General features: G+C 52.6%; 1 protein-coding gene across 1 annotated transcript in view; it reads right to left on the bottom strand.

Annotated features, from left to right (window-relative positions):
* Nucleotides 1–17,120, bottom strand: part of LOC104838699 (zinc transporter ZIP11) — a 43,103-nt gene extending 25,983 nt beyond the window's left edge. The window contains exon 1 of the mRNA XM_010578577.1: nucleotides 16,952–17,120. Coding sequence (XP_010576879.1) covers nucleotides 16,952–17,021 — 70 coding nt within the window. The 5' untranslated portion in view covers nucleotides 17,022–17,120. The remainder of the gene's footprint in view (nucleotides 1–16,951) is intronic.
* Between the last annotated feature and the right edge of the window lie 257 nt (nucleotides 17,121–17,377).

The raw sequence follows: 17,377 nt of genomic DNA, 5'->3' as shown, positions 1-17,377 counted from the left end.
GTCCAGAAACAGCAGGGACCCCAGCACATCCCACGGTCACTGCTGAGGCTTGGGAAGCCTCTAATTATATATAGCAGATATTGTGTGACACACTCAGCCCATTGTCAAGATTTGTTTCAAATATTTCATTTAGAAAAGCCTGCCAAGATCACACAATAACTTCACCGCTTCAATAACACAGGTTCAGCCTCTTTCAAAGAAGATGTCAAACCTCAAAATGACTCTGTTTTACGGGTAAGCAAACAGATACGCAAAGATTTACGTGGAAAACGAAAAGAAAGAGCTTGCTGCCACTTTGCCCACACTCAAAGCCAGCTCAGCCCTCCGGCTGCAGCCCCTCTCTCGGGTATTCTGCACACACTCAAATTATAAATAGCCCAAGCGGCTTCTTCAGGTGAGAAAAGACACAAAAAGAGAAAGGTTAATGTTTCTATGTCAACCACTTACAGATACACTGCACTGAAGGCTCTGCAAATGGATGACTAGGACATTAGGTCACTGAAGATGGGTACGGGAGAGCAGATCTCCTTACCCACCGAAGGCTCAGACATCAGCTTGAAAAATAAAAAGCCCTGTGCGATTTCTGGTTCTTGGCACCGTCACGAGCAAAGGCAAAGAGGAGCACAGTCCCAGGCAACCCTGAACGACTGAGGGATTTACGGTGGGCCACCGCTCTGTGGAGGGCAAGGCAAAAGCCCCACAGCCTGGGATGTCAAAGAGGGTGGAAGGCAGGCGTGCATGTCCCACAGGACACCTTTTCATGTCAGAGAGGGGTTTTCCAAGGATTTCAGTGGCTGAAGCAGTTGTCAGCCCCTCTTGCAACCAGCGATGGAGCTGGAAGAGCCGGAGAGTCCACACAACCCTGTTAGCTGCAGAGCTCACATAGTGAAGGCACCAGGCTGGGGCGTTAATTCAGCATCTCTTTGCAGAGTTGCGGAACAAAGAAAGAAAAATATGACCAATCTCAGCCACTGTCAAGAAAACGCTTCTATTTAACCTAAACAAAGGGATTTTGCCTCTCTTGGGCTTCCTTGGCATTACAATTCAAGATGCTTTATCCTGATAAGGCATTACCCAGGGATCAGACTAATCCTACGCTAACTTAAGGATCAGCTACAAACCTCTCAGTCAGCAGTGCTCATTGCAAAGGCATGTTTTCCTCTCTGCTTGTTTTCTGAGAAAAAAAAAAAAAAAAAAAAAAGCTTCAAAACCTCAAACTGAAAAGCAATAACCATGCTGGAGGGTCACAACAGAGACTCCTGTTGTTAATGCCAGACAGCTACGGGATGTGTTATAGCAGCCTGCTGATCGCGGTGGCAAGGGCAAAAAGCATGATATACACAAGTCTCCTTACATACTACATCTAATATGCAGACCTGATCTAAACCAGGGAGTCTTCATAGCACCATGGACCGGCCACCAGCTCCAAAGCCAAGAGGAACCCATTTTCCCCACCCTGGGAGCTCACACCATCTCTGGGGCCAAGCCCTGCCGTCTTCGTCCTCCTGGCCGCTGCTTTGCGCAGGATCAGCTCCCTCCTCCGCAGCCTCAGAGGGCACATTCAGGGCCACGTGTTTGGCAGCATAGCAGGGGAGGACCACGCAGGAGCGGGGACAGCATGCAGGTCTAGCAAGAGCATTGCTCTGAGCCCAAAAAGCATCTTTACAGCAAAGGCAGCCAGCGCAAAATTTGGAAAGGAAAAGCCCAGAGGGAACACCACAGCAAGGAGGAGCCGGTGCAAAGGGAAGGACCGTGGAAAGGGGAGTGGAGCAAAGCTGGATGAGCACAGAGCGATGGCAAGGCACCACGGGCAGGCAGAAGGTGATGGTGCGGTACAACACAATAGCCGCAGCACTGAGCGGAGCAGCCAAGGAAAGATTTACGCAGCGCACGAAAAGCTGGCAAGGAGGACGTCAGCCAAGGAGCAAAGCGAGGACCACGCTACTCCCAGAGCACCTCTGACACCTTCACGCTTGGCCTGAGGTCCCCAGCTCCCCCAGCGCTCATCCACCAGCATGCAAGCACCGGCGAGCAGGGGGGACTCGGATGTTTGCAGCATGCTGTTACAGCTCTGGTTTTATTTTTACTTTAATTTCACTTCAGTGACCCATCAGCAGAGCTGCAAAACAGCACAAGATGTTCCGTCTCATTTTGCCAGGAGGACAGTGACAACATTCCCGTCTGCTCTAATCCACAGGAGCACACGAATTGGCTGGGATGGGCTTTGGGATGAGGCCCAGCACTGATCCGTCTCCTCCTCCCCAGCACAGAAAGCTCTGCACACTCCCACTCCATGCTGGGATGTTTCTGGGGAGGCCAAAGCTCTCCAGCCCCCGTGGGACTGCATGGACTCCTGACATGGTGCAGCATCACTGTGATGCCCTGGGCTGCAGGAGAGAGTCTTGCCTTTGGACTAGCCCAAAAAAAAAAAAAGTGCTTAGTGCTGCACTTTCCAGGGAATTCTCCTTGGCAGGGAGGAGAGGAAGGTTTGCTCAGGCAGGAGCGAGGTGCTGGCATTGAGGCAGCCCACAGTAGACATGGGACACGTCTGTCCTGGGGTGCCTGGACATGGCTCTGTGCTGACAGTTCCTAACCAGCCCTGATACCAAAGACCTGGATGAGGATAATGTACAAAATACACAAATAACTTTAAAAAGGAAGAGATTTACTGAAGAGATGCTTCTGCTTTGAAAGCAGAAGGCTCTGTCATTAACAGAGATGGCTCCAGCCAGCCCAGACTCGCTGCTCAGGTACACACTGACGGTGCTGTACGTGTTCAATCAAAGGGGAGGAAACCTCTAAACTACGCAGAAGTTGGGAAACTAATAGAGATTGAACTTGCCCGGGAAGCTGCTTCACTTTCCCTGGTCTGAAATCTGGTTTTGCCCGTTTTCCCCAGTCTGAAATCGCCTTCTGGCACTGCCCACAGCATTGAACACTGTTTCTTTGCTCTCGCGCTCTCCAATATCTATTCTCCAAGAAGCACCAGCTCCAGCTCTGCCCGGAGCGGCCAGCCATGAGGAAAGCAGCCGCTTCCAGGCTCATATAGCAGGGCTCGTCCCCCAGCACCTCCAGCTGCAAATGCCACGCAAGCCTGAAGTTCAAAGGATCAACCTGAAAGTGGAACAGCTGATTCTATCCCATCAAACCTCTCCCTTATCACCCACCACCCGAGTCCGCGAGAGCTTGGCAAGCTCAAAGAACCGGGTGAAATTAAGCAGCCTGCGATTTTAAATCCTATTCAGGGCAGCTTATGCAGCCAGGCAGGGATCACAGCCCTCCACCACCCGCTCTCGGTCTCAATCAGCAGCCAAAAAAACCCCCCTGCAAACCCAGGATCCGGGTTTCACGGGGCTTGCCGAGCTCCTGCCCTCACCAGCTCTGTTTTCAAGCATGAAATGAGCTTCACAGCCACCGCGGGTAGCCACTTGTAATTCTCGGGAGAAGGTCTGTTCACAAAAACAACCAAAAATAAAAGCCCTTCAGATTCCCCAGCAATCCAAACAAGTAAATAGCAGGCATCGCTCACAGGGCCTTGATAAATTACAGCAGCAAGTAAATTAACCCCAGTTATTATGTTACTCTTATAAGCCACAAAGAGCAAGAAAATGAACATAGGCTGTGGATAGAGAACAACATCCTACAGGAATGTTAAAGAATCAACTACACAAAATTCACTTTTCTCTCCAAATCAGTTTGTCATCACGTAGGCAGGATTTCAGGAATAAAGAAAATGACATCGCAGCATCCCGGAGCTCATGCCTTGTCTGGGATCACCGCTCTAACACGTGTCTGTTTTGCAGGCAGCAATGCCACTTGCCTGCCCTCTGCTCCGTCTCATCTCACACATGAACGTGGCAGCAGGCAGAATGCACCGGGATGCTACAGGCAGACCTGACAGCCCACTCTTGTGGAACAGCATCAGAGGTGTTAGGGCTTTTTTGGTTTTTTTTCCTCTTTTCTTGATGCAGAAGCAGGTTAGGATGGCAGTGAGAGGGGAACACAGACCTGCTCCTCTCCGAGAGGATGCGCTCAGCAGGGTGCCGGCAGCACAGCCCACCCGTGGGTGTCTTTTCCTAAAAAATACCTTTGCAAGTAAAGGAAAACTCCTCTGGGGATGCAGCATGGCCCTTCTGGGCAGGCAGGGGAGAAGGAGGAGGATCCGTGGTGATGATAAAACAAGAAGCAACTCACAGATCCCGCAGTCTGAGCGAAGGCAAAATCTTGGGCTTGGAGGGAGGACAAAGATGAGAGGAAAAACAGGGTTTGTAAATAACTTCTACCTACAGCAGAAATACTGCAGCTCTGCCTGCCGGGGACATCAGATTTCTGGGGCAGATAAGGAGAGCATGGCTCAGTGGATGTTTGTGCCTGCAGAGCTCTGAAAGAAATTGAAAGAATTATGGATTTAACAGCAGTAAATGCCTTTCTTTGTGAGCAAAGGAAAGAGCCCACGATGCTGAGAATACCCTTTGCATGAGCTAACGCACACCCAATGCAACACAGGACCATGGGCGCCAACATGGAAGCCGGGGCCAGAGACATGTCCGCAGTGGTTCACTGCAAAAGCATCCTCTGATTAAATGAAGCAAGTACCGCTGGGCTCATAAACGGCTGCCCAAGTCCTTCGCGGTAATGCCAAGTATTGCAGCAGCTGCACATACCTTAGTGCTTTACACCCACTGACCCATGCTCCACCTGCAAGGCTGGGACCGCACTTCTTCCACCAGCACCTCGAGCCTGGCAGCGGCATTAACGGAGCCGGGAGTGACATTATCTCCTCCTGCGAGGATTTATGAAGCTAATTCTCCTGGGTCAGCAAATGAACACGCTTCCTTTAAGAAGGTACTACGGATGCCAACATGTCATCAATTATTCATTCTGCTCTTTGAAGAACTGTTAAGTTCCTAGTGGGAAATTAATCTTGCTATAATGAGGTTTGTATTTCTATGAGAGTTTAAGCATGTCCCTGTCGCCACTATTCAAACTCTTAAGATTTTCCCCCAAGATTGAATTCCAGTTCCCTCTAGGTAATATCATTTTGCTATTACTGCAGGAGAAAGCGCGGAGATTACCAGATTTCATTGATTTTCATGTTTCTAGGTATCCACCATTGTAAGACTAGCGAGCAGGAGGTTAAAGTCATTTTAGAAAGATTTTTTTTTTTTTTCTTTTTTAACTTAACCGAGCCAGAAAGCAGTGGATCTCACTTTGCATTTGAAACACAAATGCTACCGCTGCTCCGGAGGTGGCCTTGCTTAGCCATCATCCGCACACACACGCAGCAGTACGTCCCACCAGCTCCAGTACTGGTAAGCGGCGTTTCCCCCAAAGCCCCAGCTGTCCCCGCAGGCACCTCTGGCCCAAGACCAGAGGTCCCAGCACAGCGGCATGAGTGCTCTTACTCTTGACCTGCTGCTTGACACAGGTGACCTGGCCACTCTCTGCATAGCAGTTCTCTTCCACGTCCATAACCACAGGCTCTTCCGAGCGAGAACACCTGGATCCCTGGCCCGACCTCCCCATAAGAAGCCGCCTGGTTGGATTTCCACATCCCCGTGCAGCGCAGCAGCCCCGAGACACCATTCCCCTCCTGCTTCAACCCACGCGGCTGCTCCTTGAGATTCCAGCAGCACCCTCACCACTTCCCAGGACTTCCAGCAAAATGTACTATCACAAGAGCGTGGTGATGCTAACCCCCCCGAAAGCCCACAGCCCCAGCTCCCCAGCCCCAGTTCCCTCAGAGGCAGTAAGAAGAAGAGCACCTTTTCCAGACCCACATGAACAGCCCCATCGGCGTGCGTAAGGTTTTCCATCCCCACGCTAAAAACCACTGCTGCCCACGCACGCATGTACAACACGCCGACACCTTCTGGTTAAACACTTACGGCACCCGTCACAGCTGCCGTGCTACTTAACGAAAACAAAACAAGCTGCTGCAGTTTATTCTAAAAAATTGCTGCTCGTTAGAGTTTGGCTTCAATTCAGCTCACCCCGGTGGGACAGAGCTCCCCGGGCTCAGGCAGGTTTGTCACGGTGGGAGATAACCATGGAGAAATCCTTGTCCTCTAAACGTGCACGTGAAGAGGATCCGGGGAGCAGCAACAGATTGTGGTGCGGACGGAGCAAACGCGCAGGAGTCCCTCGAGCATTACATTGTCATGAATTATTATTAAGCGGCGACAGCGTGCTTGACCTGAAGGGAGCCCTTCAGCCACACGTACAAGCTGTCCGCGGAGATCCCGGCGCCGACAGGAGCTGTGACAAAGTCACATTGGCCAAGCAGGACTTCAACTTGTTTTATGCCTTCTCTGCAGCCCTGCAGAAGAAGCCAACTAACGAGGCCAGATCACTCCTAATTATTACCCTAGCCAAAAAATCCTTTCAGCAGAACACAGAGACAAAATTTAAATGATTAATTTGCAGTTTATAGTGGCATATATTATTATTTGCGGTATGAATTATTCACTCATCCCCTCTCCTCCCCCGGGTTCCCAACGAACAAGAGCTTTTGTTTGAGGGACGCATGGTGGGATGGGGAAGTGGCCCGGTCCCCTTCCCCGCGTGGATTTGCACGCCGCAGCCCACGCAGCGCTTGCATCCTGACCCTGCCAACAGACGGTGACAGGACGGAGAAAACAAAACCCAAGGCACCAGCTGGATTAATCTGCTCAGACAAAGCAGTCCCGGGCAAGCATTATTCTCACGACTATTTGCAACCACGGGCAGATGCAGGCAGCAAGCAGGCAGGGTCACAAAGCCCCACGGATCCCATCCAGCAGAGCCTCACCGTGCTGCCCCTCTGAAATGCTGGCTGTGAAAAAAGCAATAGGAGAAAAACCCGTTTCAGTGCTATCTTACACCGTAATGATCCGGAGGGAGCAAACAACTAAAAGGTGTGAGCACGGCCGTGCACGTCGTGCAGAGAGCTGCCAGCTCTGGCACGGCTGGTACCGATGGGAAGCCCTGCAGTGCCTGCTCAGGTAATCGCACGTTTGTGGGGGAAAAAAGGCGTGTGGGGGCAAAACCTGATAAAGGTTTGCACAGTAAAGGAAAGCACCATAAAGCCGGGCGGTTTGAAAATGGAGACAAATTGCCTTTCCGGGTAGGGAACTGCAGACAAGCCACCACAGACCTGCTTCAGCATCGCATGTTAGCTCAGCTCCTCTCTCCTGCTCCAGGGACGGCTCTATAAATGACTCAGGAGTTTACCCATTAGAGGCATTAATAAAGCACTGATTCAGCAGCGGCCGAGGCCCATGACGTGCATACACTAAGCTGAAAGAAGGTGAAACATCTCAAAAGCTTCTGACGTGCCCAGACAGCTCAACTCTGCCGCTTTGATTTCAAAAGATAAAAACTAATGGCGCAGCTTTGCCTCCAAGTTTTCCAGGGATTCGTGGATGGGTCCCATCAAGGTTATGCAAGAGGCGATGAAAAACAGCAGATGATGACAAGGTCGAGCCAGCCATCACCTGGAAAAGCAAACAGCTGAAATCTCCAGCTCGCCAGCGCTTAACAGCAGAATGGACACAAAGAAAGCCAAACTATATTGCTGTGTGCAATGCCATGGAGTTAAAATGCCATTAAAAGGGGATTTTAAGCCCCAGTGTGCTACCAAATACCTTACCCTGAGGGGTTCCAGGCAATTTCACAGGAGCTTTGTCTGAAAAAAGCCTCCAGAATTGGGTGCTCACACCAGTGAACCCACCTGTGTGCAACTGGCCGAGCTGCAAGGGTTTGCTTGGGTTTGAAACAAGGAGAGAACCAGCGAGCCCGAGCTGCTCAGAGCAAACCTGGTAGGATGTGACACAAGGTGACTCTGGGCGACTCATGGCAACGGATACGGGGAAAAACCAGCCCAAAAGAAGTCCGTGGCCTTGCTCGAGGGTTTGCGCCCATTAAACAAGGTGGAATTTGGATAGCATGAGGCAATTCCCCTAATGCCACCTCCTGACTTACCCCGCAGGAGCCAGACCATCTACATCCCACCCTGTTCCACTTTTCTCCCCCTTTCACCAAAGCACAATGTGGAGCAAATCATCATTTCAATCCACCAAGCAGCATACGGCCACTGCTTACACCAGAGGTACCTGATTTTAAAGAATTAAAGTAACTGCCCAATGTCCCAAAGCTCCTTCATCATGGAAATGCTTTTCTGGAAGAAGAAAACCCCTTCCTAAATTAACAAACCAGAACTACTCTAAAAGCAGGGACCGACCCGTGCTGGAAACGGGCTCTCCCTGACCCCACACAACCTGAATCCATCACAGATATTTAATGTTTCATTTCTAGCACGCAAATGACTTCTCAGGCCACTGCTCACCGATATTTAATGCAGCAGACCTGCAAGATCTGATGGGGATAAGAAAGAAAAGGAGCTTCCACATGCATATTTCAGTGGACTTTCATTCCAGCTGGTGAAAATACTGTATTTAATTGGCTTTTGTCACCTTTGTGGCTGTTACCACTTACAAAACACCGATCAGCAACTCAAAACGATGCCGCAGAGATAAATGTACGTTATCAGTTCTTCACTGGCTTTCCAGGTGTCTGCCTACAAATTAGTTTTTGAAATATGAGCTGCTGTCAGTGGGGCACTAGAGACCCCGCGACTCTCGCCCCCCTGCCCACGCTCTCCCCTGCTTTAATGGTACCAGCGTGATGGGCTGTAACACCCCCCAGGCTGCAGAGGGAAACTTCCCAACCATGCCCACAGAATACACGAAATTACATTTACAGTGGGCTGTTATTCACGCACCATTTCCCAAGGCACCCCGGACCCAAAGCCTCAGCCTCCGTCTGCCCAGGAGGAGCAAGGGGAAATCCGAAGGGAGCCAAGCTGGTGGCCACGGAGCCGAAAGCAGCCCAGAGCCCGCGGCCAGGACCCTTCCCATCACCGGCAGTGATATAGCCCTGCTCTGCAGAGGGGCACCCACACCTCGGGTGCACGCAGCGGACAGGGAAACAGCGATGCACGGCATGCACGAGAGCCCTGTTGTGCCCACAGGAGGATTTCTTTTTAGCCTCCGCCTTTACAAGACCAGGTTTTTGCTGGTGGCATCTCGCCGTGAGCAGAGGAGCGGGGCAGAGCCGTCCCACGGCTGCCAAGAGCATCGCCCACAGCCGGGGCTGCTGCCCGCATCCTTCGCCCGACGCCGGCACGTCGCCCGGCCGCCTCGCCACGCTTTCCACCCCCTCGCACCGAAGCTTAACGACTTTGAGCAAGTCGTTTCAATCCATCGAGGTGCTTAATAGATGAAAATGTCAAAATATGTGCTGATGAGGCGACAATTAATGGAAGGTTTAATGAAAGGTTAAAGCAACCTTTCCCAGAGCGAGCGCGTGCGTGTGGCCGTGCTCCTCCTGATCCCACATGAGTCACCGCCGTGCCAAACACTCTGGTTAACATTGAACACCCAGCTCTGTCTTCGTGGGCTGCATCCGATCTGACCTTTCTCATCTCCCCCCGGCCGCTCGCAGGGCCATCACGTCACAGCACCGCTGGAAACAACAACCGCTCGATCCCTGACGCATCTGTGCCCGAAGGGTCCCTCTGCAAATCAAATAGGAGATGCGATGGGCAGCAGCCTTGGAAAGCCACGTCCCAGGCTGGTTTTTCTCCCCAGAGCAGAAAGCGCTGTGAAAAATTCATAACTGTTCAAATGTGCAGCTTTCCATCCTTCTGAGTCACAAGCACAGGCTAAGCCAGCGCCAGGGCCAGCGCTCTCCTCTGCTCCTCTTGACCCTCTGCAGCACTTGAACTCCATCGAGTTGCTGTACAACGTGCTCATCGCACATGCCGACACCTTCCCTTACCCGCGTCTTCCTTTTTACCCTCTTGTCTGAAATGCAAGCTGCAGAGAAATCTTCTCCTCCTTTTTCTTACTAAAAATAATGCCTTTCAGTAGAAATCAAAGGTGCTCCAAGAGTGCCCGAGAATAACCATTAATAGCAATGCAGCCAGCAGAAGTCACAGTGGAAGGAGGTCTGCTGTAATTTCAGAAAAAGGCATCACACAGACAAGACACAGATTAATCGGCGCAGCTAAATGGCTCCCGCTCTCATGCTCTGCCAAACCCCAGTGGGTACCAAACGCATATTAAAGTCAACAATTGTAAAATAGTCTCAATTTCAATAGACCAACAAAAAACCCCATCATTCAAAATGAATGTTATCAACCTTTAATGGATCTCTGAGAATATTCATATAAATAATTACTTTTCTTTATAACTGAGATGCAATATCACATTCATTGCCCCAGCCTTCTCTTGGGAGGCTGAATGCATGGGAGCGCCTGTCCCAGGAGAATGAATTCAATCAATTTTTGCTAATGACAATGTAACCAGCCTGGAAATCACGCCGTCCCAAGGAACGCCAATCTGACAGCACAGCACGCAACCTCCGTGCTGCTGCAGCCATCCACGAACCCCTCTCTCCATACCCTCCTCTTCGGCAACAAGCAGTCTGTTTGCATCCTCGAATTCACCAACATCCGAGGACCGGCTCCACCACAGAAAACACCAGCTCTGGTTCGGGTCTGACAGATAAGCTCTGGCTGAACCTTACTGCCTCGGTTTAAGGTTTAAAAGGCTGCAGCCTCCAGCATCCCACCTTGCACCCACCGGTGGAGCACGTCGAACCTGGATTCAGGCACTGCCGCGTGGTATTAAGAAACCACCACTCCTCACCTGGGAGATGCCAAACCAGCCCATGGGTTAGGGTTAGGTACAAACCTCGCCGTGAAGCTCCCTCCTCACCGGTGGGAAGATATCCTTTTGTTTTGGACACGTCTCCACCAGCTGACACCCAAGCAGCAAGCACATCGCACACCTACACCCCTCGATGCCAGGAGCTGGTTTTGGCAGAGGTGCAGACAGGACAGCCAAGGAGGGATGGGTGGGATTAAATCACTGTTCACTACTGGAGACATCCGCAACAGGGGACTGGGCCAAGGGGTGACAACACTGGGGTCCCCATCAGCTTCCTCCACCCGTGGCTGGCTGGATCCCGGGGTGACGGCAGCTCAGGGATTCAGCTCCCATTTGCAGCACGAGCTGCCGGCACGGCACGATACGGCAGGCAGGATCCCCCACACCCATCAGCCAACAATCAGAACCAAAACCAGCCACCTGCTCCTCTCCCCTAGACAGTCATAAAGCAGGAGACGCATAAAAGGACATTAAAACTGGTTAAAGCTGTAAGAAGCCATAAAGAAAAGCGAGCGTCCAGGCAGCTCCCATATCTAAGTGGGCAGTTCTCACTCCTGGGCTGTCCCCAGCCAGATCCCACCGCGCAGAGGGCAGCCGGCAGGTCTCACGCTATCTGGCCCAAGGGCACTCAGCTGAATCATTCTCCTTCCCAGGCAAAGCTGCAAACAAGCGTGTTTCAAATCAATTTGACATTTACCATCCTTTGGTGCAGACTTCCCTTCTACCCCCGTTTCCTCAGGATAAAACAAAGTGGCAGCAGCACTTGCTGCCAGACTCTGCACCTTCCTTAGGGATGGAGAAGTGATGCAGAGCTGCCACAGGGACGAGCAGGAGGTGCCTGGCCTAAATCGATCACCAACGCGAGGAACCACCACTGTAAGTAAAGGACGTGGTCGTGCCTTGATGTGAGGACACCCAGAGACATTGACGCCAGCCCGGTGGAGACAGGGGGACACAAGCAGGGTGCCAGCACTCTAAATCCTGCACCCTCTCCTCCACACCAGCCCCGGGCTATACCTTCCCCTGGGCATTGTCTCGCCCCCGCTCCAAGTGTTGGCCAGAACCCAACCTACGAGTTTTGGGGCTAAATCTCTTCCTCCTGGGCAAGCAGAGAAGGAGGGTCCCCAAAAACACTGCTGCATGCCAAAGCACGATGGCGGTGCCAAACCATGGTGCAGCCGGGTGCCTCTTGCTCCCATCTCCAAGCGCAGTCCCAAGGGGGATGAACTCGGACGCTGTCACCTGGGGGGTGCGGGACCTTCCCCCCGACCCAGTGCAGCTTCCCAGGAGACTCATTCATCCCTCCCATAGACGTCACCATCTAAAAGTTTCTCCACTTAAAATATTTTCCCTCCTGCCTGTAGCGATACCCCACCATCCCTCCCCTCCTCCCCGCAGCACCTCCGCCACCAAGGGTGAATTTGTTCTGTATTTAGCTCACGCAGTCTGTCTTGCTCCTTGCTTTGTTCCTTCTTACTAAAAAATAAATAAATAAATTCCAGCTTGTTAATGGGTTTCTGGCAATGGGAACTGGAGAGAAAACCTCAGGTGGAGCCACGTGAGATTTGGGGGGCAAGCAGGGAACATCAGTGCCGCCTCGCACCGTGACTCAGAGGCTCTGTGCACGCCGCGGCGCCGCTGCCGCGTCCCATTTGCTCCCTTCCAGACACCTCTGCTTAGCCATGACACTTGAGGCAGAAACATCGCAGAAATCGAACTGGGGAGCAAACGTGGAATGATAGGACTGATATGGAAAAGCAAGATATTTTCTTGCAGGAAGGAAAGGGCTGGAGCAAAGCGGACGACTCCAGCTCTGCGCACAGCTCCTGGGGATGGGGCCGCCCCGCTCTGCCCACTGCTCCGGCCCCAAACCATCGCAAAGAAAAAGGAAAATTCAGGTTTCCTTGGCAACATTAGGGTGGCTGGAAGGATCCCCTCGCGCCCGCAAGCAACCAGACCCGACATCAGCCCCGCTGCCTCCCCCAGAAGCAAGCGGCAGCAGAGGAGGGTGCAGATGCTCCTCAGGGTGAGAGATGGATGGGGCATCACTGTCCCCGCAGCCAGTGGGACCCCAGCCAGGTGCCTGCCATCAGCTGAGTGGTATTTGTGGAAGAAAAAGCCGTGTTTCCCAGCTGATGGAGGAAAGCAAGGCAGGGCACCGCCGCAACCCGACATCTGCAACTGCTTCCCCGTGCCCACTGCCACATACGGACACCCACCAGAAAATGACTCGGGCTCCGGTTAAGCCACCAAGGGTCCCAGGCAGGCGCAGACCCCTGCGACACCCCTGTGACTCCAGGGAGAGCCCCGGGGCCACGAAGACGGTTGCAGGACATAGCCTTGGTCCTGTTCTCCATCTCCCTTAGAGCGGTGTGAGCGTTACGGGCTCCTGCAGCATCTCCACGCCGGAGGACCTCCCCGATCTCCCCAACCTGCACAGCACCGCGGTTCGGCTCAGAGCAGAGCCGACCTCTCCGGGAGCTCCCCGGGGAGCTGGCAGCGGACCCACGGCCCCGCGGAGCTCCGTCCTACCAGGCTCTCCTCCTCCTTTCTAAATGAGTGCAAAGAGAAAGGCGGTTCAACTCACACCTCACTAATTGTTATTTGTGATACACCAGTAACATTTTAATTAATCTGAAGTCTTCAGCATAACAGCCACCCAAGGTACAAAGATAAACCAGAATAAACAGAGCCTGATTAAATACATAATTAATGTTCTACTAAACCCAGCATATATGAATATTAATTAGCAGGAACAGTCTGCAGTTTGGCATCTCCTGTCATTATCAATTTATTCTTTACATTGCCAGCCCCAGCTTTGGAACAAATTAACAAACCTTTTGGTTGCCGGCAGAGCCTACTAAATACAAACTGAACGCGAGAGGCTGGTCTTTACATTCAATTATCTCACCCGCACATTAACCAGCTTCCAGCACATTTGCTTGAAACCAAAGATAGATGCATTGCCAAGACCGAAACATGTTCATCCCTAAACGGGGCTCAAAGTACATAAAACTGTTCTCTGCTGGCAATAATAAGAGGAAGCCCGTTCCCCACGAGCAGCAGAGCAGAACAGGGCCAGACCCGGTCCTTGTGAGGGTTTTGGTGAAGGGATGGAGGGACTTGGTAGAGTTTGAGCTCAGGCGTAAAACACTGCAGGTTTCAGAAGAGCAAGACCACCTCCAGCCCATCAGAGGCACTTGGGCAGACCAGAGGTCCAGCAAAGTGAGCATGGACAGGAGCAGTCCCCTCCCGGCTGCATCCTCCTCGCCGCAGCATCCCCGCACCAGGGACGCGAAGTTTTACGAAGCGTTCTGAAGCGAAGGGTAGGACAGAAAACCCTTGGGAACCACCTGGACGACCTCCGACGACAGGTTCCCTGCAAATGCATTGGGCTCACAGGGAAGCAGAGCGAGCACCACGGACGCGGCGCCAGAGCCGCGCGCTTCTGCCGAAGCGAGCGCCGAGCGATTTTGCAAGCCCAAGGGCCGGGCGAGCCGGTAGCCCGCGTCTGGCAGCCATGCCGAGGTGCCGAGCCATCCCCAATTTCTCGGCTCAGCACCTCCCGCCTCTTCGCCCGGCACAGGCGCTGCCGCCCCGCACGCTAACCGAGGTGTCATTACGCTGCAGGAGTCTGCGCTAATTATAGTGTCAGCCTTTCCGCTCGCAGGGATGATAATTGAGGTAGAGCATTACAGTGTTTCCAAACCCTGCGCCGCAGGCAGGGGCCGCAGCAGATTGGAGAAGTGCCACCGGCGCTGCCGAGATTTTGCTGGGAAAGCGAAAGGACTTCAGCGAAAGCCAAGCCGGACCCCGTCCCGCTGCTCACCGAGAGGCTGGACCAGCATCTGCTTCTTCACGCAAGAAAGACCAGACCCCGGTAATGAGCAAGGCAGGCCACAAGCTCCTGTTTTAATCACAAACTGAATTATTTATTAGGACGAAATCTGTGCTGGCATCCTGCGACCTGCAGGTAGGGCTCTGGGGAGCACGACGGCAGACACGGGCTCAAGTCCAACCTCTGCAACTTAAAATCTCTGGATGACTTTGGGCAAATCCCCATTGAAACCAGGACGTTGGTACAGGGCTTTGCCATCGCGGAGTGGCCCCATCGAGCACAAACAGCCAGTGTCACCCACCCAGCCCCACAACAGCGCTGGGGGGCTGCTGGAAGGGCACACACCAGCTGGAAAGGAGCAGGAGAAGGACTTTGGGGACAGGGCTTGGCAGGGACAGACAGCCCCAATGTGACCCAGAGACCCCCACTGAGCTGAGCCAAGCCTCCAGGCAGGGGCTGAGCAGCAGAACAATCCGCAGGTCACCGCTCTCACACACCTCTCTGGATATTAAGCTTTAATGTTGTGACCTTTAAGATGCAAGAGGGAATTTCTGAGCCTCTGTAACCGTCCAAGGGTGGCTTTGTGTTCTTGCAGAAGCAATGAAAGGTTAGACCAGCATCTCTGCGGCAGCCAGGGCCATGTTGCCATTAACCTATTGCTACGGGTGACACTTTGTTCACTCCTCTACAAAACTTTCTTTTTTTGCCGGTGACAGAGACAGGAATCCCCAGCCGACACAACCCGAGGCAGCGAGATGCACACGCCGCCCGGCTCTTCACCCCAGCTCCTTGACACTTGTTTGAAGAATGAAATCCAATTACGGTTTGTTCAGTGCAAACGCTTCCCCATTTTTTGCATGTGTGGCTAATTTAAAGCTCCCTACTTGCCTCGTCTGCCAGGCATCTACCTCCCCCAGCAATACATGGAGCTGAACTAAGGCATGTGAGTTATCTACCTATAATTTAAAAAAAAAAAAAAAAAAATAAAATAAAAAGGGATGAAAAGAGGAAAATCCACAGGAGCAGGAGTACACGAGGGTGCTCGGAACTGATGACTGGCTGGAAGGAAGCAATTACTGCCCAGAGACAAGCAAGTAGCAGCAAGGCTGGAAGGGATGGCAGCTCACAAGTGCTCAAGCAGAAGAACGCCCACGCGCAGCCCAGCTCCAACACCGAGGCAGCCCGCTGTGCGTTTCCTTTGATTTTTTCCTGCCATTCAATTCTGGGGTGCCCTTGCAAGGGGAAAAATACAGGATCTGTGATTACAGACCCATAACGGAGCCTTTTCACCCAGGATGCCCATCCAGTGACGGAATTTAAGACAGATGCCCTGGCATTGGATAAAAGTCACTCTCAAAATTGAAAAGCACACGTGATGACGCAAGGCAGCTCCCCCTTCACCGGCTCTGACAGTTAAAGCAAGCCCCGTGCCGCAGCAGCTCTCACGGCTGACAATAGCCGCCTCCTTGCCAACAAGCCACACGTTCACGCCAGCTCAGAAAGCACAGCTCTTCCGAAGGCGCTCATTGTTTTTCCCCAAGTTTACAGATCCAAGTTAGGCAGAAAAGCCTTTTCCTATTCCCCCTGCATCCCCCCATCCAGGCTACAACCCGAGACAGGCAGAGACTGAGCGGAGAACAGAGAAAGGAAAGGGGATGGGAAGGAGAAGAGGAGGAGGAGGGAGGGGAGAGGAAACCAGGAAAACAAGCATTTGAAAAGGTTGCCTTATATTACTTTCAACATCACCAAGAACTGCAAAGTAGCCGAGCATCCTCAGCTGTTACAAATTTATCTCATTTTTTTTATCACACCTTTTTCTGCAGTCTCAAAGTCCAGCCCCTGGCAGGACGCAGCCCTCCAAGACTCAGGGCTCTGCAGTTTTGCATCTACTGGCAAACTCCATCCCTTGAATAAGAAAGCCCCAATCGTGTGTGCTCCCGCAGAGAAGCAGCGCTTTAAAATGCATCTCTTGCTAGTACACAGACCAGAAGAGAAACGTAAAGAGACCAGAATTTGTTGTCTTTACAGCATCACGTTTCTCAATATACTCTCGGATTTACAATTTTCGCCCACGACAGGCTGGCAATAGCGAGTGAGGCTGCAGATGTTCAAGACACAGCAGCAGCCTGAGCCCACGGGCTCCCTCCGAGCCCCCTCCCCATAAGGGGTTTTGCTGCCAAGACCTTACGTGCTTCAGCCCTACCAGAAGAGCGAGATTTGACGTGATAGACCTTGTCAAAAGGCACCCAGGCACCCACTCGGCAAGTACCATCTGCGAACAGCAAGAAAAAGAAGAAGGGAGAGAAGGCGGCAGCCCTGTATGATCTTCCCAGGATGGCACCGATCCCGGGAAGAGGCTGCCCGCAAGCCAGGATTGGATGGACAGACGGACGGGACTTACCTGGGATGTTGTGGATGGTTATAGCGAGGATCATCAGCATAATCCGCCTCCAGCTGCTGCTGCCGGCCATCGGGGCACCGTCCCTGGCCACGGGGAACGCCGGGGGGCTGTCTGGCAGGCTGGCCCCCACACCCTTCCTCCTCTGATAGGGCTCCCCATTCTCACCTTTGTCTGGGGGTACAGAAAAAACAGCCAGGTCAGCCAAGAGGGTGACAGACGGACAGCCGGGCATCTCCTGCCTCCCCGCCCCGAAGGAAAAAGCAGAGAGAAAGAAAAACACTGACCAAAGCAAGGCTGAAGGGGTGTGTGCGTTGGCCCCCCCTCCCCTTCGTTTCACTTTAGGGTAGGGGGTTTTCCCCCACGCAGACCACAGAGCCCTGTGGGAGACCCTGAGACAGAAGTTCATCCTCTGCCTCCTCCTCCTGG

The sequence above is a fragment of the Haliaeetus leucocephalus genome, unplaced genomic scaffold (assembly GCF_000737465.1).
Source record: "Haliaeetus leucocephalus isolate CR32 unplaced genomic scaffold, Haliaeetus_leucocephalus-4.0 Scaffold646, whole genome shotgun sequence".
Lineage (NCBI taxonomy): Eukaryota > Metazoa > Chordata > Aves > Accipitriformes > Accipitridae > Haliaeetus > Haliaeetus leucocephalus.
The sequence above is the reverse complement of the archived record's forward strand: the minus strand, read 5'-3'. Positions and strand labels throughout refer to the sequence as shown.